Source organism: Chenopodium album, chromosome 2 (assembly GCF_948465745.1).
Source record: "Chenopodium album chromosome 2, dcCheAlbu1.1, whole genome shotgun sequence".
Lineage (NCBI taxonomy): Eukaryota > Viridiplantae > Streptophyta > Magnoliopsida > Caryophyllales > Amaranthaceae > Chenopodium > Chenopodium album.
The window spans coordinates 4,290,928-4,314,687 of record NC_137835.1 but is presented as its reverse complement, the minus strand read 5'-3'; the positions used below and the strand labels follow the sequence as shown (position 1 = coordinate 4,314,687).

The following is a 23,760-nucleotide window of genomic DNA, read 5'->3' as shown; positions in this document are numbered from 1 at the left end:
GGTGGTGGTTTTTGTGAGTTCTGGGTTTCGGTTGGGGTGGTTGTCGGTGGGTTCTGGGTTGAAGGTGGTGGTGGTGGCGGTTTTCGGTGGGTTATGGGTTTCAGTGGTGGTGGTGATTCTGGGTTCTGGGTTTTCAGTGGTGGTGGTGATGGTTTACGATGGGTTATGGGTTTCGGTGGTGGTGGTGATTGTGGGTTCTGATTTTGGTGGTTTATTGATTTTGGTTAATTGTGGTTTTTTTAAAATTAGATTAATACTTAACTACTACCCTTGTATTTCAATAATCATGTTTTAAAACTTTTGCCTAGGAGTCCACGCATGTCCCTTTCGTTGCAAATAACTGTTAACGGAGGTAGTATTTCAAAATTTCATGAATTTAAAAAGAGAGTCAAAACTCATTCTTGCTACTTTAGAAACATCTTCATCAGTGTCTAATGGTTTCAAACCACCTTATATGATCCCAGGAGTCACACCGCGCATTCAATTTATTTTTGAAAATTTGTCAAAAATTGACTCGAAATCGTGTATTATAGCCTTCAATTTTGGACAATATTCCCCTTTTTTTTTACCCGAAAATAAAAATTGCCAAGATGTTTACCATGAACCCTAATACACCCTGGGAGTCCATTTGGGTGGGTTTAATCATCCAATATGCCTTTAAACAGTCAATTTACCCGTTTACAATTTGAACCGATTTCATAAAACCAAGCCTACTGCATGCATTTATGACAACATATAATGGTCACATATGGTTCCAAACAACATTATATGACCCCGAGATGTATCCTCTATTATTTCAAGACTTTTCGACACCGGGTCCCGAAACCTCCAAAATTGCTGAAAAAGCGTGGATAATAGCCTTCAATTTTGGAATTTTATGACATTTTTTGACGGAAATAAAAATTGTCGAGATGTTTACCATGAACCCTAATATCCTTCGGAAGTCCAATTGGGTGGGTGAAACCATCCAATTTGCCTTTAAGCATCCAATTTACCTGTTTACAACTTGCACCGATTTCATAAACCCAAGCCTACCATGGAAATTTATGACAACATATAATGATCATATATGGTCCCAAACGACATTGTATGATCCCAGGATGTATCCCCTATTATTTTAAGACTTTTCGACACCGGGTTTCGAAACCATCAAAATTGCTCAAAAGTGTGGATAATAGCCTTCAAGTTTGAAAATTTTTGACTTTTTTTGGCCCGGAAATAAAAATTATCGAGATGCTTATCATGGACCCTAATACACCCCGAGAGTCCATTTGGGTGGGTAAAACCATTCAATATTCCTTTAAATAGTCAATTTACCCGTTTACAACTTGCACCGATTTCATAAAATCAAGCTAAGCCTACCACAGACATTTATGACAACATATAATGGTCACATATGGTTCCAAACGGTATTATATGACCCCGTGATATATCCCCTATTATCTCAAGACTTTTTGACACCGGGTCTCGAAACCTCCAAAATTTCTCAAAAAACGTGGATTATAGCCTTCAATTTTGGAAAATTTTGACTTTTTCTGGCCTAGAAACAAAAATTGTCGAGATGTTTACCACGAACCCTAGTATCCTCCGGGAGTCCTGTTGGGTGGATGGAACAATCCAATTTGCCTTTAAGCATCCAATTAACCCGTTTACAACTTGCACCGATTTCATAATCTCAAGCCTACCCACGGACATTTATGACAATATATATATAAGATCATATATGATTCCAAACGACATTATAGGATCCCGAGATGTATCCCCTATTATTTTAAGACTTTTTTATACGGGGTTTCGAAACCACCAAAATTGCTCAAAAGCGTGGATAATAGCCTTCAATTTTGAAAATTTTTAACTTTTTTTTGCCCGAAAATAAAAATTGCCAAGATGTTTATCATGGTCCCTAATACCCTCCGGAAGTCCAATTGGGTGGATGGAACCATCCAATTTGCCTTTACCCATCCAATTCACCCGTTTTCGTACACGACTCTTGTATTGACTATAAGCTTTCATGGGGCCTTTACGTAGCCAAATGATCATATATGGGTCGAAACAATTTTATATGACCCTGGGATGCATCCCATAGTGTTCCGTGAATTTTCGAAATTGAGTCCCGGCGACATCTCCTGAATTGCTCCGGTATCGTGTATTAGCCCTTCATATTTGGCTTTCGTATGTCATTTTTTCACCCGGTGAGATTATGCATCCAAGTATTTCCATGGGTTCTTAAAGGGCCTTGGGAGTCATACATAGTGCCGGAACCATCTCATTCATCCCTAATCATCATGTCTTAAGACAAAGTCGACATGCCCTCAAATGCAAAAAATATCCAACTATGTCTTGTCCTTGGGTGCACATATCTTGTGCACATGCCACACGCCCCCTGCACCATCCAACATCCCAACATTTAGGCTTTGTGACTTGTCTTAATCATGTACTTAGCATTTTTTAGCATATAAGATGAATCGCTAACCTCATTTTCCAAAATATAGGTGTTTTTAGGGAATAGGATATGGGAAGGACGAATCGAAGTGACAAAGGGCTGAATCTCAGAGGATCGTGGCACCAAGGTCACTCTGCTCCTTATAATACCTCGTCGCGTAGTAGTCTACAAAGAATTCAACCCGCCACTCGGTAAGAATTTGCTTAGTGTAGGGTGATTCTTTACCTCTCCATCTACTCTCAAGTTTGATCTACGGAAATAGGCTGGATAAACCTGTAAAAGGTGTCAATTCAATAGGACCCTTCATCTTCCCTTAAAATAATTGTCCTCAAATGTTTTTTTAACAACCCCTATGTCACAATTTATAATTGGGCCTAGTGTAAAACATTAACATAAAAAGAAAATAAAAACCTAATTTTGATTGCCCACTCTCAAATTTGTTGAACACAAAAAGCCCACTTTCTAATACACTATTCTTTCTCATCTCACCTCCTCCTTGAAGAGAGAGAAAATTACATCACTCAGAAAACACAAATTTCTGAGATAGTCGCCATTTCCAAATTTCAACCTTTTTCAGAAAAAAAAAATGTACCGTCAAGCCACCGCCCGCCTCCTCCGATCCGCCAAATCAAAGGCTTTTTCAACGTCGGCGGAAGTTCCGGCGGAAACACCAGCAGGTGTGACAACATTTCTGGAAAAATGGAAGAAAAATATTCCAAACATAGATCCTCCCAATACCCCTTCTTCTTACATGAAGCTTCGTCCTCCTACTCCTTCTACTATCCCTTCTAAGCTCACTATTAATCTCGCTCTTCCTTACTCCACCTCGCTTTCTACTAAGGAGGTTCGCTTTTTTTGGGTTTCTCTGTTTTTTGGATTTGATTGTTGTTTAGTTTGATGGCGTTTTGATGAAATTGGGATTATTGCGATCTGGGTTTTGGATTTGATGGTAATTTTTGTGGGGTGATTTTTTTTTGGGTGGATTTGGGTTTTTTTTTATATGGTCAATGTAATTAGGGTTTGTGTTGATTTGTTTGCTAATAGTTGGTAGATGTAAGTTGCATTTGTATTTTTGATGAATTAATATGGCATGGATTGTGAACTGTGAAAGGAGATAGTTGACATTCAATTTGATTGGATTCTTCTAATTAGGATATGGGTAACTGGCTTTATATTATGAAGGCTAATTGTATAATTTTCCTTTATTTTTGCGTACATTGAGTAGTTTACATGAATTTCCATAACCTTTAGCTCACTTATTGCTGCAAGAACTTTTTCCCTGTGCCTATCTGTTATTGGTCAGCTTTCCTGCCTTCTCTTTAATGGTAATTTATTGGGAATTCTTGATTGTTTGGAGGAAATAGGTTCGTTCAAGAGGGTTGTGTGTGTGTGGTGATCTTGTAGCAGTAATTTTCCTGGTAGAAGGACATAGAGTGTGATATAGACTCTTGAGGAGGGTCGCAAATGAGAGATGGTTGCCGGTGTTGAAAAAAATTTAACTGTTTTTTTCTTAGCGGGTTGCATCTATGCAGTGTGTGAGTTCGTGCTAATGTACACTATAGATGAACTGATGATATTTAGATCAGATTGAGACCTAAATGCTTATGAAAGGTAAGTCGTGATGGGGAGATAGAAAAAGGTGCTTTGTGGAATTTGGTTAGTTTTGTACAAATGTGCATATTTATGAGATGGTAAATGAATCTGTCCCAATTATGTTTGAGATTAATCATGTATATATTTTAGCTTAATTTTTTCTTTCATGTCTTAGTGGCCAAAATGTTTGTCTTTCGTGTGTCCTCGCTTATTTTGTATGAACAATATGCTTCTGAAGGCCTTACTTTGCTGGTCATGATTGTGCTCTTAGCCTTTCACCAGTGAGAAGCACCAAATTAGGAAAACATTGTTGGTTTATATCCCTTGTTCTAGAGACTTTAGGCTCTATTGGGTCTCTTAGCTTTTTTCTGTAGCATTTTCTGCCAGGAAAGGGTATATTTTTTCATTGAGCACCATTATAAGCTGCATATGCTTGTTTTATGAGGTTTATGTCATAAATTCTGCCACTTCTCATTATTTGTAGGACTTTTCTTTATTCCTTGTATGTGTATGTGGTCACTGGCATGCACATGTGTATGTTCTCTGGTGTTTAAACCATCATCTTTTATACAAAGTTGTGTGTAGTAACTTTGATATTTGATTTAGAGGGTTGTAATGTCTCTTTGAAGTCTCTATTTTTTGTTTGATTGAATGCAAATATGATGGAAATTATAGTTTTGGTTTGATTTTGGATTTTAGGGTATTACAAAGTATATACTTTGGATTGCGCCTATTTCATGATACTACCTATAAAAAGATCCATACAAAATCGGTGTGTGTGTGTGTGTGAAGGAACTCACCTAATATTGTAATCGTGTCCGAAGCTTCACTGTACTTGAACCTTTGGTTTATTTATTCATGATGAACTAAATGAAAATGGCCCATTAAAGTGTCTGTACTTCTAACTAATTATGATGAAGTAATTGACGGTTGTTGCATATTGGATGAAGGCTCAATTGGAAACAACCTTAGCGTTATAACAGGAGTGTGGCTGTAGGCTCCTTAACCCTACCCAGGGTGGAATCTTCTTTTTAAGAAATTGGAAGTAATGTTGATAGTGGTGAATTTTCCTTTTGAATGGACATCACATATCATAGAAGCACCCTTGTGAAATTCTTTATAGTTAGTGATTACTTACTGAGATACAGATGATGTGAATCATGCCGTAGTATAATTTTTGAGTTCCAACAGAGTTCAAAAGTGCAAAAATTATGGGTAGCTGATTAAGTCTCTTAGATCTTTCAAACCGTCATGTTAGAAATTATCAAATTTTGTGTTTGGTTTCATTAGCCTTATACATATATAGACTACATCTGAAATCTGCTGGACATTATCCCATTTTTCCTTCTTGGTAGTTTATGCCCTGACATTATCACTTAATTAATTTATGTTGAGGCTCCAGTGTGACTGTGTGGGAGTGTGTTTTGCACTTTTGACATGTATTTTTCTCCTTTGGGGTTGAGGTGGGAAAATTGATCTGTCTTTTCCCTTTATTGGAGAAGTTTCTCCTAAAAATTGCGAAAGTAGGAAGACAAATAACACAAATCATGCTGCTCAACACTTCTATTTATTACCCCCCCTTCTTCCTGCAATTGAATTAGTTTCCGCACTCTTTCATTTTGTATTTCGTCTTCTTTCAGGTTGATATGATCATAGTACCTGCAACCACTGGTCAAATGGGTGTGCTTCCTGGTCATGTTGCAACAATCGCTGAGTTGAAGCCCGGGGTCATGTCAGTTCATGAAGGCAATGATGTGTCAAAATACTTTATAAGCAGTGGGTTTGCATTCATCCATGCAAATTCATATGCTGATATTATTGCTGTTGAGGCTGTACCTGTTGAACAAATTGACCTTGCTGCTGTTCAGAAGGGCCTTGCAGAATTCACTCAAAAGCTCAATTCTGCATCCACTGATTTGGAAAAAGCTGAAGCCCAAGTTGGAGTGGATGTCCATAGTGCTCTTAATGCTGCCCTCACCGGCTGATATTTAAGCTGAATGTGGTTTTTCTTCCATTTTGATTAACTCTTATAAAGGCATGTTGAATGTTTAGGATCATTATACTGTGCAGCTCTCTATGGATATCGCTGTGTTGGCCTGGAAAGCTTAATAAATTTTATGTGAAACAAGAGCCCCCTGCCTTTCTTGTTGCAAACTCACAGAAACGCTGTTTTTGATGCTCCGACTATTTTTTTTTTTTTTTTTGTTTGTATGGCCAATCTTAGGTCAATAGAAAAGTTGCATCATTTGACATGTATCCTAAATTGTTGAGTTATTAGCTTTGAATGCTAAAGTATCTTCTATTGTAACAAATAACATCAGTACATCACCACGCTGTCCTGTCAAACGCCAAGAATGTTTTTGTTCAATTCAATTTTTTGTTCCAAGAATTTTTCCTTTTTTGTTAAACTCATACAGTAATTACCTTATCTTTCTTCTTCATCAACTTCAAAAGACACTTTGAAAATTTTGAGGCTTCTTTAAAGGTTCTCGACATATGAGAGGTGATCTTGGAATCGATTCTCATCACCCGACCTTGTGGTTCTCTAAGCACCCAAAAAAAAAAAAACACACACACACACACACAAAACAAAGACATACTTCAGTGATTTTCAGTAGCAAACTTTTTACTTGTGCGAATTAAACATAAATCAAAGACATTTTTCGTATAGTGGAATGAACTTCATTTATCAAAAGCCACCAAGTATAGCTTGTACTAAAATTTACATGGTAAAGCTTTAGAGCTGTAATTATGAGATGGTACAGGGCTTCTGTACAATTTACAAGACTAATAATTATAGCTTTCAAAGGTCATATAGAGCAAAAGGAATGATCTAACTCATCATCTCTACTACATTTAGCAATCACTGGTCTTTGTCCCGAAGTTCTCCTCTTCATACACAAAAACCACAGATGAATACACTTAAGCCTTGCAACCCTCTGCTAAACTCGAATGCCTGACCGGTCACAGTTTGCAAGATAAATAAATCTGGTTCTGTCATAACCTTGAGCGTTGTCTCCATGGGCATCCACCTTCAAAAGCCTGTTCTAATACGTCTTCCATTCGCTTGGCATAAATTATCTGTTGGTTGAGAGAAGTGAAATCATTAGGGAACAAAATTAATGGGCTCCTTTATATCAGACATCCACATTTTACTTCAAGGTTTTTTTTTTTTTTTTTTTTTTTTTTTTTTTTTTTTTTAATTCAAACATTTTACTACAAGTTTTCTAATTGTGCAAGGCAATAGGTTCATTACTTCAAAAAAAAAAAAAAAAAAAAAAAGGACATTACTTCAAGATTAGAAAGAACTGCTGAAGGCACTTCAACCAAATCTTTTGAATTCCTCTGAGGCAATATGATTCTCTTTATACCATATCGATGTGCCGCCAATACCTGTTACATAGCAAATAAAGAAAACTAACAATTTAGATAACCCAACTCCTACACCAAAGACCTTATGCCAAACAATATGCTAAAATTTTTAATGAGTGTCACTTAGATATAGTTATGTAACAAATTCACTTGACAGACAGATAGAAGTTTGGTATTTGAGCAGAAATTAAATCATAGACTCAAATTCCACTTATACAATCTAATTATCACCATTAGAACATATGCACTGGTGGAGTAGCAGTACTCTGGTTATTCTACTGTTCATGATTAGAGTTTCACAATTTTTTTAGACTAATGCAGCTCCCACAAAACAAAGTAAAGAGCTGATACAAACAAAGGGAGCACATATCAAGGTTAAAAGTGAAGAATCCAGCACATGTGATACAAAAGCAAGGGCACATATGTGAATTGGTCTCTCAAATTCTCACATATTGGCAGTTGGCAGTTTAGGCACCCAGTAACCAAGACCCGTGAAGAAGATTGTAATGATCAAACAAGTCCCAATGATTCATATATATGGAAAAAACTGCTGAAAGGAAGTAGCATGAAAATTGGGGGAAAAAAAACATTGCAAGCCAACCTTATCCTTAATACCACCAACAGGCAACACAAGGCCCCTTAAAGTCATCTCCCCAGTCATAGCCGTATCTGCTCTCATTCTCTTTTGACTTAACAGGGAGACTAGTGCTGTCACCAATGTTACGCCAGCTGACGGACCATCCTTGGGAACAGCCCCAGCAGGAAAGTGTATATGAATGTCCCTTCCCTCCATTAAGCTGACTTCACCAGTATCAACTAAGCTCAGCTCCATGGCCCTCGCTCTCACCTATTTACATTTAGATTGTAAAAATTATGTTAAGTGCCATTATTGATTCAAGGATCTTGAACTCAAAGAGAAAAAACATTCTTACCTATAGATTTACAAAACCTGGAAGTCAACGAAATTGAAATATAGTACTCTCAACATTCTATAATCTATAGTATTACGCATATCTAACAGTAGCAGCTAGCTATACAAAGAGAAAATTTACCCAGGTAAGAGCTATTTGTGCAGACTCCTTGATAACATCGCCAAGCTGTCCTGTCAAACGCAATTCACCTTTTCCCGCCATTGTAGTAGCCTCAACAAACTGAACCTCACCACCAAAAGCTGTCCACACCAGACCAACAGAGACCCCAGGATTTGAAACCCGTTCTGCAGTTTCTCTATCATCATACTTTGGTGGCTGCAATCACAAGGAACCCTTTCTGAGAAACCTTCGAAAGATAAGTGTGATTCAAAGAAAATCATGTGTTACCAAAGCAAGATGCTTTTAGTATCTAAAACTAATTCTTGATGTAAAACACAACACTCTTGAAAATAGAAATAACGTTCATGCTTTTTAACTTCAGCCAAAACCAAAACTGATTTTATTATTTTTTATTATTATTTTTTTTTTTACCACAATCCCTTTCCCACTAGGATGACATGCTGCCGTGACAAAATCAACAAAGAAATTATGACCAGTTCCACCTTATCTGAAAATTCCGGTTTTTTTTAACCCAGCCTTTTAATTCTCTTAAACTAGTCCTGGCAAGAGAAATAAATTTTAAAAAAATACTGCCATTTTCCTCTAAAAATCTAATACGAAGTAGTTGTTCAAAAAAATTACAGAAATACATTGCTGTGAACACATGATGAAACCAATTGACTAAGCAGAAGCTAAGAGACTGTAAATCAGAAGAAGCTCATCAACATTGTCATATCAAAGGTAGCAATGAAAGACAAAAGGCACCCTAGATACTTACTCCCAGAACATTTTCAAGCATAGTTTCATCCACAATCAGAGGCGATATAACCTGCAACGCATTTGAAATTTCTCGATTGTTAACGCCCATTGGAATAACCTCCATTTCAACTTCAGCCCCTTCAGCAAGTCTGCTTTCCTCTACTGGCGAAGAAAACTGATGGAAATCTTTACTAACAGCTGAAAAGTTATCTTGCTCAGCAACTTTTACAGCTGCTGCACGAGCTAAGGCAGACAAGTTCCTTTCCAAACTTCGTACACCAGCTTCTCTGGTATATCTTTGGATGATGAGTTTCACCATACCCTGCCAGAATTAAGACCCCTCGTATCATAAAAGCTCATGTATGTAAAATTCATAATATGATCGACTTAAGTCCCAGGTAAACATGACCATAACACAGAAGCAAAAAAGAAATTATTTTATTTTCACAAACCCAGAACTGAACTGAAACTTATTTTTAAGGGGGCACTTGGATTAGGGGTAATATATAAAGAGAGATGATTAGATTAGGTGGTGATATAAGTAATTATGTAGTTAACCGAAGGAGAAGGGAGGAAAAATATTGATTAACCATTACCCTTGTGTGGTGATGGGTAACTATTGCCTTCAAAATGATGGTAATAATTTCCTCATTCCTCTCTCCTCATACAATCACTACCTCACTTCTTCTACAACCACCTTCATCCACCTCCAATTTCTTTATTTTTCATTCCATTGCCCTCTTGAATTATCTTCCATCCAAGCATGCCTATATATGGTGGAACTGAGCGTTGGTCACCCCAAAGTCCCAAACCCCATATGTTCATAGGCAGTTGGTAGATATAATGTCTCCAAAATACACTTTAAACTTAATTGTCAGCTACTGATTCATTTTAGCAGTTAAATGATTAGTTTAAATTCTTTCATGCATGCATGCACCTACATATATAATGAAGTATCAGAACAGTAAGGTTAACTAACTACCTCCGGAATCTGAAGGAACTCAGAACTCAATCCATGTTGGTCCATGACTCTGGGTATAAGATACTGCATAGCAATTTTGGCCTTCTCTTCAGGTGTATAACCAGGCAGCTCAATGACTTCCATCCTATCCAAAAGTGGAGGGGGGATAGGCTGCAACTTATTCGCAGTTGCCACAAAAATAACTTTGGATAGATCATACGGAACATTCAAATAGCTGTATAACTTTGGTTAGGGATGACATCAAATTCGAATCTACAGTCATGAGATTAGAGTGACTTGCTAATGTATACAAAAAATTCAACTTCAAACGCTGCTTCATGCTATCATATCACTTGTAATCCAAGAGGATGCAGTAGCCTGTGGTCAAAGGCTTCCCAACCCTAATCAAAGCTTGTACCTCCACTTTGTCACTTTTAATTGAAATTTTACTGGGATAAGACTTAGAGATATAGTTTGAAAGAAAGAATAAAGTCTTGCTCCTGTTCAATAGAATGGAAAAGAGAAGAGCAAGGGTGGATATAGCTTATATAGGAGATAGGAATTATAAAAAAAAAAAAAAAAAAAGTCAATCTGTCACTGTACCCCTCAATCATTGACCCATCCACTCTTCATCAACCCCCTAGGTCCCTAACAAAACTTGTAATAAAATTTAATTGGATCAAACATTTTCCCAAAAAAATAATGATTAAACAATGACATTTGGAGACACTGAGAAACCAAAGCCCCCAGCCGGACCCCTCTTGTTTCCCTTCTTTCAAAGAGGTTGTGAGGAATGAACAATAGGCAATACGATGAGATAAACCATATAAATCTACCGCATTAGAAGATTGGGAACAACCACAAGAAGTTACTGTTTTAAGATACAAACTTCTGGGGATATTATAAGTCATAAAGGATACTGGTCATTGAAACTCTTATTCTGTTCAGGATCAAGGACTTCTAGCAATGCTGAAGCAGGATCCCCACGAACATCAGAGCCAGTTTTGTCAATCTCATCCAACAGCATAACAGGATTGGAGACGCCCACTCTCTGGAAACCCACAAAAGAACGTAATAACGACATTAAATAGCGAACAAAAACAATAAACAATTGAAATCAGCATGCAGATGTGACTTTCAAAGATGGAAAATGTGATTCCAAGAGAAGAAGCAACCACTATTTCCAAATGGAAGTAACATCAAGGGAACAAAAGGCATTTGATTTTGTATTAATACAAATTGTTTGATGATACAATTATACAAGTAGTTATATTCTAGACGAGATAAGAAAACATAAATAATAATGCATAAGAAACGCAGCAAAGAACACCCTATCCATATAGCAAAAAAGTATTTCCTCCAAATCTCAACCAATTATGTGCAAAATTACTAACTCACTCTCAACTTTAGGTGGGCAAAAAACTCCGCCTATTGTACTTAAAGCCCTTAAAGGTTAGCACGTGGGCATTTTTGTCAATTACTCCACTCTCCCCCACTTATTCGCAAGAAAGGGGATGTGGCAAGCATTGTAGACAAAGTACAAACTAAAGGAAAACCACCTATGGTGCAAAGGTACGAAGAGTGGGATAATGAAGAGGTTAAACGAGGTAGAGGGAGACCGAAAATGACTTGGTTGGAAGAAGTTAGGAAGGATATGAAGCATATAGATTTGCATGAGAATGAGGTACTTGATCACAAGGGATAGAGGAGGAATATTTTTGTGAAAGACTATACAGAATATTCATTTTTAGTTCATGTAACCGGCCCCACTTATGGGATTAAGGCTTTGATTGATTGACTCCACTCTCCCCCAGTTATTAGTTTGTGACTTTGTGTGCCATATACAAAGGAGGCATCAATTGAGAAACGGAGGAAGCATTTTATAATTGATCTATCAGAGATATACTTTACTCGGTGACTGTCTAACAGCGTCAGGTATGATTCCAGTTAGTACAGAAAGCCATCATATATCAACATAAATACACAAAATAGGATGAATACACCTGAAACACTTGTAAGGGGATAACAAAACAGCTGTTGCCAATGAAAATAATATAGCCATGAGTATTCTACAAAGTCCAAATAAACAAGTAAAATAAATAAGACGTATCTACCTTGATTCCATCAATAAGACGACCTGGCATACTCCCAATGTATGTCCTTCTATGCCCTCTGATATCAGCTTCATCCTTTACACCTCCAAGAGATATTCGTATGAATTTTCTGCCTAGAGCAGCAGCAATAGATGCGGCCAAGGATGTTTTCCCAACACCAGGCGGGCCAACAAAGCACAAAACAGGACCTTTTGCATCAGGTTTAAGCTGCAATGCACAAAATCCTATTATTATACTGCTATTACCACCCATGAAAGAAAGAAAAGGAAGATAATCTACCTTACGAACAGCCAAATATTCGATTATACGTTGCTTGATCTTGGCCAATCCATAATGGTCACTATCCAAACGCTCTTTTGCAGCTCTAAGATCTAGTTTCTGCTCTTCAGTAGCCTTCTGCCAAGGGAGATCGGCAAGAAGCTCCAAGTAGACACGAGAACTATTATATCCAGGCTGCTGAGGCTGCATCTTTTTAAGTCTCCTAAATTAAGAAATTAAATTTAACTATAAGGAGGCTGCAACATAGTAATAAGAATAACAATCATTCATAAAAAACGTGATTTAAGAAATAAAAGGTGATCAAATTTTATAAACATCTTAGAACAGCTACAGAGCTACTCCCTCCGTTTACCTAAGTTAGACTCACTTTCCGTTTTCATCCGCTTTACTAAGTTCTAGTCACTGTTACATATGTCAACCTTTTATTCATATTTTATCATCTCCCATTCCCCTTTTTGTGACCCAATTATATTTAATAATTCTCTTTCTCTTCTTAAAAGAAGCAAAAGTACCACATGAGTGGTCTCCCTTTTGAATTATCCTTGGTTTCTGTTGCTAGTTGCTACTGTAGTGGAGTAGAACTAAGGTAAACGGAGATAATACAAGATTTCAATAGGGATAATTGACTACTGCTGATAAAAAGAAAACAAGATTTAGGGACTTGCATGCAAAAATTAAGCAAAAAATGGGTAGATAAAAAAATTCAGAGATTTACACACAACTTAATGCACATCTATCATACCTCAACTCCCTCTGTGCATGTTTCCAAATATTTGCTGGCATTCCGGCACTTTGCATTTTCCGTTCAAGAACGGCAACATCATCCTCATCATCATCATTGTCTCCAAGCTCTTCTTTTATAGCTCTCATCTAAGTATGATTTACACAAGAACGTAGAAAGCAACATACATAAATTTCAGCACATAAAAATTGGCAGAAAAATTGTAGTCAGGTGCCCAGATGTAATTTTAGATACTATATTAATGATAATCAGACAGAAATACTTGAGTTTAGCAACAGTGAGCTCATAATCTAGGGTCAAAGAAAAACAAAAGGCTACAGGTGCACAGTTTATTATGGATCCTGCCTCGCATAATCTTTAGAAAGGAGAGGTGCACAAATACCTTACTATTAAATTTAGAAGGTGGAAGGTGGAACATAAAGGATAGAAATCTATCTTTCACAAATACAGGGAAGATAAACGTAAACATGTCTGTGGTCAATTGACTCCCAATACGCTTTTTCCCTTTTATTTGAAGCAAAAAGGTGTAATGCTCCTGTCAAAATCCTTATCCAACAACAAAAGGGGAGCAAAACGCCAAGATAAATTTAGTTTGCAGTTTGCTCTTGCTACAGAAAATATTTCATTTCAACTTTTGGGAATCCAATGAGCACGGGATTTTATCCTTTTCGCATTATAGAAGAAATGGATAATAAAAATGTGTTGCATTCACCTGAGATCTAATTCTCACAACTAAATCTTCAGTAGAGGAATGGAATATACCTGTTGCCTCAGAAGGAATTCTCTCTGTGATTTTGACAATTGTCCCTCAACTTTTTGTGTGATCTTCTCAGCTACACGAATTGACTAGTAAGACAAAGCCATTCAAAGAATAAGGTGATAAGCACATGAAATTTTAAAAGATATATATATATGACTTGATTACACAAACCACCATATGACATACCTGCAAATGCCTGTCAACCAATTCAGTGGCTTTAGATAGCCTAACTTTAAGATCAATGGAATCCAACATACATAGCTGCTCCTCAAAGCTTATTTCAAAGCTTGCAACAAATATATCTGCCAGTTTGTGTACAGGGACAGTCTCCAAAAGAACTTTTGTCCTCCCACCAGTCTTTTGTTTCTGTCATCATGAAAGTGTAAGTTATATATATATATATATATATATATATATATATATATATATATATATATTTTGAATATTGAAGAGCCAAGGACCAATCTATCTAAACATTAAGATAATATTATGATGCTTTATATTCTAAATTTGAACGACCAAAATATACCATAGCCAATCAACCATATACTTCACCTGCTCAAGAACTGAGATGAGCTCCATGGCAGTCACTTTGAACTGTCGAGCTAATGAGACAAAATCAGGGTCCTGCTCTGCTTGGTCCATATCTGAACCAGATTGAAAACATATAGTTCAACATCCATCATAGACAAGATATGAAAACATTGAAAGTTATACCTTTACATATAAAATTAAATTAGAGTATTAAACTCATACAAACGCATATGTTATGTACGGGGAAAAAAAACAAGTGTAATATCATGTTAAGAAGTCAGTAACAGCCCCTAATATGGAGACATCACAATTACTCTTTAGGTTTTTGTTCTTCTATTTGTTTCTTGGTGTCTTACATTAATATAAGTTACTCATCCTTATACACTACCAAAACAATGTGCAATTCTAAATATTGGATAAGTATAGAGAAAACGAGACACACATAAAACATAATTAAGTTAATAAAAAATTACTAAATAAATAGTAATCTTGTAATATAAGTCAAGAAAGAAGTACTACACTACTACTCCATATGAGAACACTCCCTACAAAAAAGTATCCTCTTAAATCTTCACTATACATGTTTTGATATAAATATTTCAAGCACGGATAAACTGCTTTTTTTCACATTCTTTGATCCAGATTATCCTGTGAGAAAAAATAAGTAGCAAAGAAAAACTAAACAAAACAAAAAAAAAAAAAAAAAAAATCTCAACTACAATTGCAGTACCTAAAAAAATTTGCCTTATTGAAACCTTACCAAACACTTTGTAACAGAGTACTAGAGAAGTGTATCTAGCAGTTGGGATGAAGGGAGGGAGAAAAACACAGGCCAATCACAATATATGAATAGCCCACAAATATATTAATTAAAAGAAACTGACATTGACTAAAACCCACAAGCAACAACAAACAAGTCATAGTGATGATGCAAAACCTTAATCACCTAACCTATGTTAATCGGACACAGCTAAAACACGGACACGGGATCCGTGCACTCAGACAATTCCATTAAGAGTGGAGAGGAAAAAAGAGGAGAAGCATGAAAGAATAACACTTCTTGTTCAAAGACCACCATTGATATAAAGAAGATGGAGAGAAGAAGACTACCATTTATTGGGAGAATTTACCAACGAAAGAATTAAAATAAAAATAAAAAATAGGGGTGGACATAAAGAAAAATTTAGTGCTTCTGTAATATGTAACTTATTTAAATAAATTTAGTGACGTATTGACGTGTCTCTGTACCGTGTTCAGATAACGGACAGAGTCCCCGTGACCAAAATTTTGGAACTTGCCGGATCGGACACTTGGACATGTGCCTTTCCAGAGTCCATGTAACATAGCACCTAACTAGAACCCTATAATTTAATCCAATGCCCAACAATGTGATTTCTTTGGTTCCAAATGAGATGATTGAAATCCCCCTATTTCATTTGATCATTAAATGAAGTCCTACCTGTTGGCCTACAGAATACAATAGTGTATACTCTGTCTCCAACGCACATAGATATTAGTTAAACTGCAGTTTGACAGCCATCATCTTTGCTAAGCATGCTGCTATACAAAACAAATTGTATAATTCCTTGTCCATTAACATAAAGAACTTTTGATGTTCATCCCTCCCGTTTATGTTTGCATCATAGTTAGCACAAGTTAGGCCACATACTGCAGAGTGCAGACTATTTCTCCAGAGAGAAAAAAGCTTTAAAGGTTATATATCAGTGTAAGAAAAAAAAAGGGAGCTCAAAGGTTGAAAGGTTGGATTTCAACCTTTAAACTTCCCAAAGATCCCTCCAAAGGTCGCTTACAATAAGACTAAAAAAGTTTCCAAGACATGACAAATACATAAACTTGCTTTAGGCAATATAATATATGCAGATGATTTACCTGCTTTTGTGATGTCAAGTGGAGAAATTCTTGCAGTATAATAATTCCCTCTGCTATTAAGTTCCAGCACACTGAAGCGGCACAAGCCTTCCAATACTACAGTGTAAGTAACCCTCCCACTTGGTTTCTCCACCCCTCTTGAAAGGTGTAAGGCTCGAGCAGCCACTCCCCTAGAGATATCACATGCTTGCTAATGTTAAATACTCACATAATTGATAATGTTAAACATTCACACATTTGCCACCAGGGCCAAATACCAAGCAAGCAGAATCATTCAAACATAGTGCTGTATAGGGATAAAAAGCATGATGTAAGGGATACCTGCTGTGCCAATGAACAGCCTCTTGTTGACTTTTCCCATCTGCCTTTCGAGACTCTGACAAACCAGAGTGACTTTTTACATTGCGTTCCCCGGAGTCTGTCCCTCCACCTTTATAGAAAAAAAAAAAAAAATCACATAACATGCATAATTACACAATGGAGAAATTACCAAAGAATTTAAAACACATTTCACAATAAGTACCTGGATACAACACAGGTCCTACTGATGCAGATTCCGCTGCATCACGGACAGGAACAATGCCAATTAGCCCTTTCTCTTCCCTTTGCCATAACTCTTGCTCCACCAATTTTACACTATTACAATAATCATCACATCAGTATGTTCATGCCCCGGAAAGTCTTTTCTAAGTCAACCACTCCCAATAACAAGCTCCAGTCTAATTTTGACTTATACGCCAAAACCTTAACAATACCATCAAAATTTTATGTCCTTTCATATGCTCCCTGCATCTCACATTCTCTCATTTTCCCCGAAACATCTCTTCATTTCCGCGCACTCAATTAACCTTTGATCATATCTCTTCATCACTCCACACCGATTTCATATTTCGCAAGCATTAAGGTTAACAATATACTGCAAACCTGTACACTATATTGGATTTTTCTATATTTTGATAATCAAATTCTCATAACCTATACCTATAAACCCAAATTCCATTCTCCAAACAAACAAAAAAATCCTTTCAAAAGCCACTAAAATCCAAATACTGTATATTTCACTATTAAACTCATGATCATCATAATCAATATAACAAGACCTCCAAAATCAAAATCAAGCATTCTCCTCCAACCAAATGATCGATTGATGGCCGACACAAAACATCATCAATAACTACACTAAAAATTCTAGTATCCTACACACTATTTTTTGAGCAGCTAAAATTCTAGCTCATTCCAACAGTCAACAACTAAACACAGCAAAAAAATTCAAGAATCCCCAAATTCCAAAAAAAAAATCACAAAAAACCTACAAATTACTTCATAATTAAGAACACAATCAAACTAACAATCTCAAATCTTACAAAATTGATTAAAAAAAAATACCTGCTAGGAGAAGTGCAGCGAATACGTATAATAGCACCAGGTAACAAAACTTTATTTCTGAAAGCGAGGATTCCTAAACGAGTAGGCAACTCAACTGGTTCCGCCATTAAAGGTTTCTCGAAGGTCAGAATAATGGAGGAAGAGAGAGAAAGTGAGGAGAGAGAAAGAGAGAGAGATCAGAGGAAGAGGTGTGATGTGTATTTGCTTCCAGTTTTAGGGGAAAGAAAGAAGAAGAAGATGATGAGGAAGAACAAACAACCGAACTCGTGTATTTTGTCCTTTTTATCGGTCTATCCTTTTCATCATTTTTTTAATATTTTTATTTTTATTAATATTAATATTAATTGGCACTCAATTTTTGCATTATCTGTTGAAATTTTTGCTCAATAATTTGGGCCATTTGGCAGTATAAAGTCGGTCCATTAATTTATTGAATATTAATGGTTGAATTTCTTATATTGAATTTGTTGAATTAATTATGATTGTTGAGTTTTTACTTCTTGAATGTTATTATGGGTTTGCTATCTTTGCACCTATCATGTTTTTTTAAAATATCTTTATCCCATATCATATCATATCGTGAATTTTATCCAACAAAATCATACAAGTAATGGAGTTATAGTAATGTTGTTGATGAATAATCGTGAATTTTATCCAACAAAATCATACAAGTAATGGAGTGATAGTAATGTTGTTGATGAATGATATGTGATACATATGTGAGAGTTGTATGTCACTATTAAATACTTTTTTTTGGGATAATATGTTTACTTTTTTTTTTAAAATAAACTACTTATTGGCCAGGCAATGTCCCTAATCATTATAAATTTATTTTTTTTTTAGGAAATTATAAATTTGTTTAATCAAACTATACTCTGGCCTTTTGTTTTATATGCTGGTTTGTTGTAAGAAAACTTTTTTTTTTTTTGCATTAAGATGTAGAGGATAAATGATAATCAAACCATATAATTTTGATATCATTATATATTACTAAATATTAATCTATAACTAAAATTTTACGGATTAATGCACACAATGCAAAAAAAAAAAGAGTAATTGTTAATTTCTTACAAACTATATTATACGATGCATATGTGAGAGTTGTATATCACCATTAAATACGTATTCTTAGATAATAATATATTTACTGTTTTAAAATAAATGTTCGCTTTGATTAGTATACTTTTAAATACGGAATATCAATGAGTATAAGCAATTAATTAGATTGATATTCAGAACATATACGGTAAGATGTTTCCAACAAGTAGGTGCAAGATTATTATGTTTACTCTTATGTACGAAGCATAAAACATAGCATGGTCAAAGTGGTATATGCGAAGATAGTTATAATCAAATTGACATGTTTATTTTGAAATTTGGAGATGAAAGGTGTATAAGTTGGATAGTTATGACAAAATTAAACTTTCCATTGAATGGTGTTATTTATATATACTTAATACAATTCTTCATATTTCCTTCATAGTTTTTCGGCAAATACAAGTTGAAATGCCAGATTAACGAAATTTGTTAATTTGGTGGCACTTTTCGTAAATATGTTCAAATACCGTGGCCATTAGTTCACTGATTTTGGATAGTTGTTTATCCATTCATCCGTTCAGCAATTATTGCTCTACAATATTTAGTTGGCCATCTAACGTAAATGACGCATGTACCCTTGCAATGACACTTGAAAAGACGATTATACCCCCGAATAAACAAATTTTGGGGAATGAACTGGCAGTGCTCATAGTTTTCTAGTAATAGGGATGCCTTCACATTTTCCCAATAATATTATTACATGGAATAGTAATTTGTACTTGTATAACAAACTTTACTTTTATTTTTATTTTCTGTTGTGTCATTTGGACTTTTATATTGCTCACACAAATATATTTTAATCATCATAATGTCAATCCACTACCTTATTTGTTACCAATCCATGCCACAACATGATTTATTTCCTAATAGCACTTTAATTAAGAAACAAATAAATTCTCATTTGTACTTTAATTCAAAACAACTATTATAGCTAGTTCAATTGCTCCATGGGGGTCTAAGAGTTGGAGATTTCAATATATTATACGAACGCTTCAAAAAATATGTCATTTGAGAGGAAAAAAAAAAAAAAAAAAAAAAAAAAAAAAAAAAAAACTCTAACATTGCTCTTTTTTTTTTTTGACAAAAGAGCTATCAAAGAAAAACACATTGCAACAGAAAGAAACAAACTAAAACTGAAAAAACAGCAATTATCGTCGTCTAGCGCAACCAGCTAACCAGTGAGCCGGAGACACCCAGGACCGAGGAACCTTACGAATTTGACACACCAAAAAAGATTTAACAACCGCATTCAATTCTAGAGTGAGCCACCAAACCGAAATGTCCATTGGACTCGAATCCGGAAGCAAAGAGAGAAGGGCCGCACAATCAGAATGAATCTGAATCTTTAAGAATCCTTTGCGAACCGCCGCCTAAAGTCCCCATAAACAAGCTTGTAGCTCAGACTGTAATGTCGATCCAGATAAAAAAGCCCTACTACCTCCACCCAGAATCTCCGAAGAATAAAGGTCACGAATAACCCAACTTGCCCCAGCCCTACAAGTGGAGCAATCCCAAGCTCCATCGACAATCAAACAAACTGTGGGGCATATGCCAGGTAAACCCCTCAAACACAACCAAGGATTACCTAAAAGCACAGGCGAACTAGACGAGCAGAACCCCAATACAGATTTCTTCCATTCCTTAGACTGGACACAGCGGTGGAACCAATCCTCAGCCAAACCTTCAATTGTCCTAGGCGACCAAACCGCATGTCTGAACCTTAACTGGTTCCGGGAAAGCCAAATAGCCCAAAGAAGAGCAAATAAAGACATAACACCCTTCCAAAAATTGTGAGAATAGAACTGAGAAAAGGTGTCAGCCAGCCAATCCCCAAACTGAGGGAACTGCCAAAGATCCCAACAAACCCCCAATGCTCCCGACTGCCATAAAGATCTCACAGCAGGACAATCTCTAAAAGTGTGCAACACCTCCTCCTGATGGCAAAAGGCACATATCGGGTCAACCGGATAACCACGATAATGTAGAAGAGATGCCATCGGAAGAGCATCATGTAATAGTTTCCGGCCAAACACCTTCTACCGAGGAAGAATAGAAATGCAGGGGAGCAATTTTGTTGTGGAATATTTGGGGAAGACGAAATGAAATGATTTTCAAAAACAATGACACGCACCATCCAATTATCATTGATAGAGTTTTCCGTCTTACGGCTGACTGCACTACTTATGCCAAGAAGATATATGGAGTGACTACAAGCTCGGTCAGGATAAGCTCAAAGACGTGGCTTGCCCCTCTTTCAGGTATCATTAAGTTAAATTGTGATGCCTCGTTACGAGAAGACGGCTGGGTGGGACTTGGAGTAGTTGCTCGTGATTGCAATGGGGATGTTTTATTTGCAGCTACAAGAAGACTCCGAGCGTATTGGCCTATTGTCGTGGCTGAAGGGAAGGCAATCTCTATGGATGTTCTTCTTGCTCGCAAATGTGGGCTGCTTAATGTCATTGTTGAGTCGGACTCTCAGGTGCTTGTTCACAAATTATGCAAGGCTTCCATCTTCCTCACCCGATCTTGATACAATCTTGGATGACATTCTCTTTTCTAGCTCTGTTTTAATGTATTTCATAGCTACAAAGTGCTCCAATGGTTAACATTACTTATTTAAAAAGGTAGGCATGAAACAAGTAGATATTTGGTATACACCATTCTCAATTTTAAATGGCTAAATATAAGTTTCTCAATTGAGAAACCTTAGATGTTTCTCAAGGAGTTAAAGTTGTCTTTTCAACTAATAAATTAGGGATAATAATGTAATTTTATGATTTTTTTTCCATCCTCCCTCTGTCTATCTCCTTTAGATATAGTCCACCAGACCACCACTATCAACACTCCCCACTGCACGACTACCCCTGCTTTGCCGCTCCAACCCCACAACATGCTCCAACTACCAGATGGTTAACAAACACTTTTCCCTAAGGAGTTATGGGCCTTATTCACATAATTGGCTATTAGGGTATCTAGTTGCTTCGCCGTAAAAAATGGCCGCCAAAAATGGTTAATTGGGGTTGGTGTATGCAATGTTATTGGGTCGTTGTTGACAGAGATTTTGGTGAAAAAAATCGTAATTGTTACATTGAGAAAGCAAGAAGGAAGGAGGAGGAAGAAAAGAAAAAAAAAGTGGGGAAATGGGTGAAATATTTGACAAACATCCTATGTTCTCAATTGAGAAACTGGGGCTTGCTCAATTTATATGTTAAGAAAAGTCTCAATAATATTACTTCTATACATTTACATACACATTGTAACTAGGGCCGAGCAAAACTACCCGAAAAACCGAAAACCCGTTCCGTTACCGTTCCGAAAATTAGGGTACCCGATCCGATAACCATAACGGTTCGGGTACCCGTTTCGATAATTTGTTATCGGGTATGGTTTTTGGGTATCATTTTAAAATTAACGATTTCCCGTTCCGTTTCGATAAGCAATTATTTTGTTTTTTTTCCTACTTAAATCTATCTTTTCAATATTTAAACTCTTACATTACTTCGTAATCACTATATAATATCAATAATTAGTAATGTTATTAATAATTTGGTCAAGATCATGTGGTATTGTTGTTAATTAGTGTTAAAAAATATCATAATAACTAATTTTTTAAGTTTTATTATCACTATTGGATACTTTATTGGGTACCCGATAACCGTTCCGAAAATCCGGGTACCCGAAGTCCGGGTACCCGAACTTATCGGTTCGGGTTATGGATATCACTTTTAGTGATATTGGTTATCAGGTACCCATCCCATGCTCACCCCTAATTGTAACATGTTTGAGTTTTGCACTATACCAAACAAGAATTTAACATCGAAAAATACATGTCAATGTGAGTATCAAACTAATTTGGGAGGGGAGGACGTTAAAATTTGTACATAGTTAATACGTAGTAAGATATACTCGTTGTCATGTCCAAAAAAAGTTTTAAATATACATTATTATAGGTTGTATAACTAATACTCCGTACATTGCAATTAAAGAACCAGTGTGTGGTTTCTACAGGCGTGGGTACCTTGCATGGTATAGACGTTTTAAGGAAAGAACATATTATATAAATGTAGAGAACATATAGTTATAGTGAAAATAACATACTATTAAAATGTACTGAACATATACCTAAGGTAAAAAGAACATATTTGCACCAAAAAAAAAGTGAAAAGAACATATGTCCATATTCTTTGATTATCAGTGTAATGTAATTTTATTTGTGATATAATGTTCATTACTTATTGTGAATTGTTCTTTAAATTTTGTCTTAAAATTATGATGGGTATATACAAGTAATGTTCATTAAATAGTAATATCATGTTCTTTATTAATATTACATATGTTCTTTAGATAAAAAAAATAATAATAATAAAAATTAAAAAAAAAAATTTGAATATTCTTTACAAAACTGCTATATGTTCTTTACAAAAAAAATATATGTTCTTTACAAAACAGCTACATGTTCTTTTCGCATTTTTTTAGTACTGGCTGCTGCACCTTAAAATTTTCATTAAAGAACTTCAGAGATCATGCCTCCATCTTCCCCGAGGCCGAGGAAGACTGTGAAGATCCATGAATTTTAGTAAATCATTAATGTTGGATTCAATATGTTAAATCCATATCAATCAACAAAACAATTTTATTTTATTTTATTTTTTGTTAACATTGGACCCCCCCCCCCCCCTTTTTTTAAACAAAGGTAAATAATTTCAATATTAAAAAAGTCAACCAAAAAGAACATGACATATCTATGTACAACAATAGTATTATGTACAAGTAGTTTAGGGTATTTGTAGTTTACCAC

General features: G+C 35.9%; 3 protein-coding genes across 3 annotated transcripts; 1 reads left to right on the top strand and 2 right to left on the bottom strand.

The window, feature by feature from the left end:
• Positions 1 to 2,892: 2,892 nt before the first annotated feature.
• On the top strand, positions 2,893 to 6,427 carry LOC145593632 (ATP synthase subunit delta', mitochondrial-like). Its single transcript, XM_081649926.1, has 2 exons — positions 2,893 to 3,287; positions 5,677 to 6,427. Exons 1-2 carry the CDS (start codon positions 3,030 to 3,032, stop codon positions 6,019 to 6,021), a joined length of 603 nt encoding a protein of 200 aa, XP_081506052.1. The 5' UTR covers positions 2,893 to 3,029; the 3' UTR covers positions 6,022 to 6,427.
• A 219-nt stretch (positions 6,428 to 6,646) lies between these two features.
• Positions 6,647 to 18,105, bottom strand: LOC145593624 (lon protease homolog 2, peroxisomal-like). Its single transcript, XM_081649914.1, has 17 exons — positions 17,865 to 18,105; positions 17,002 to 17,114; positions 16,800 to 16,908; positions 16,479 to 16,648; positions 14,610 to 14,701; positions 14,241 to 14,420; positions 14,057 to 14,140; positions 13,295 to 13,422; positions 12,553 to 12,754; positions 12,274 to 12,480; positions 11,080 to 11,210; positions 10,181 to 10,394; positions 9,218 to 9,520; positions 8,461 to 8,655; positions 8,010 to 8,255; positions 7,328 to 7,429; positions 6,647 to 7,117 (listed from the first exon to the last, which is right to left on the bottom strand). The coding sequence occupies exons 1-17, from the start codon at positions 17,969 to 17,971 to the stop codon at positions 7,034 to 7,036; spliced, it is 2,667 nt and encodes an 888-aa protein (XP_081506040.1). The 5' UTR covers positions 17,972 to 18,105; the 3' UTR covers positions 6,647 to 7,033.
• A 2,227-nt stretch (positions 18,106 to 20,332) lies between these two features.
• On the bottom strand, positions 20,333 to 20,959 carry LOC145606614 (uncharacterized). Its single transcript, XM_081662409.1, has one exon. The coding sequence runs from the start codon at positions 20,957 to 20,959 to the stop codon at positions 20,333 to 20,335; it is 627 nt and encodes a 208-aa protein (XP_081518535.1).
• Between the last annotated feature and the right edge of the window lie 2,801 nt (positions 20,960 to 23,760).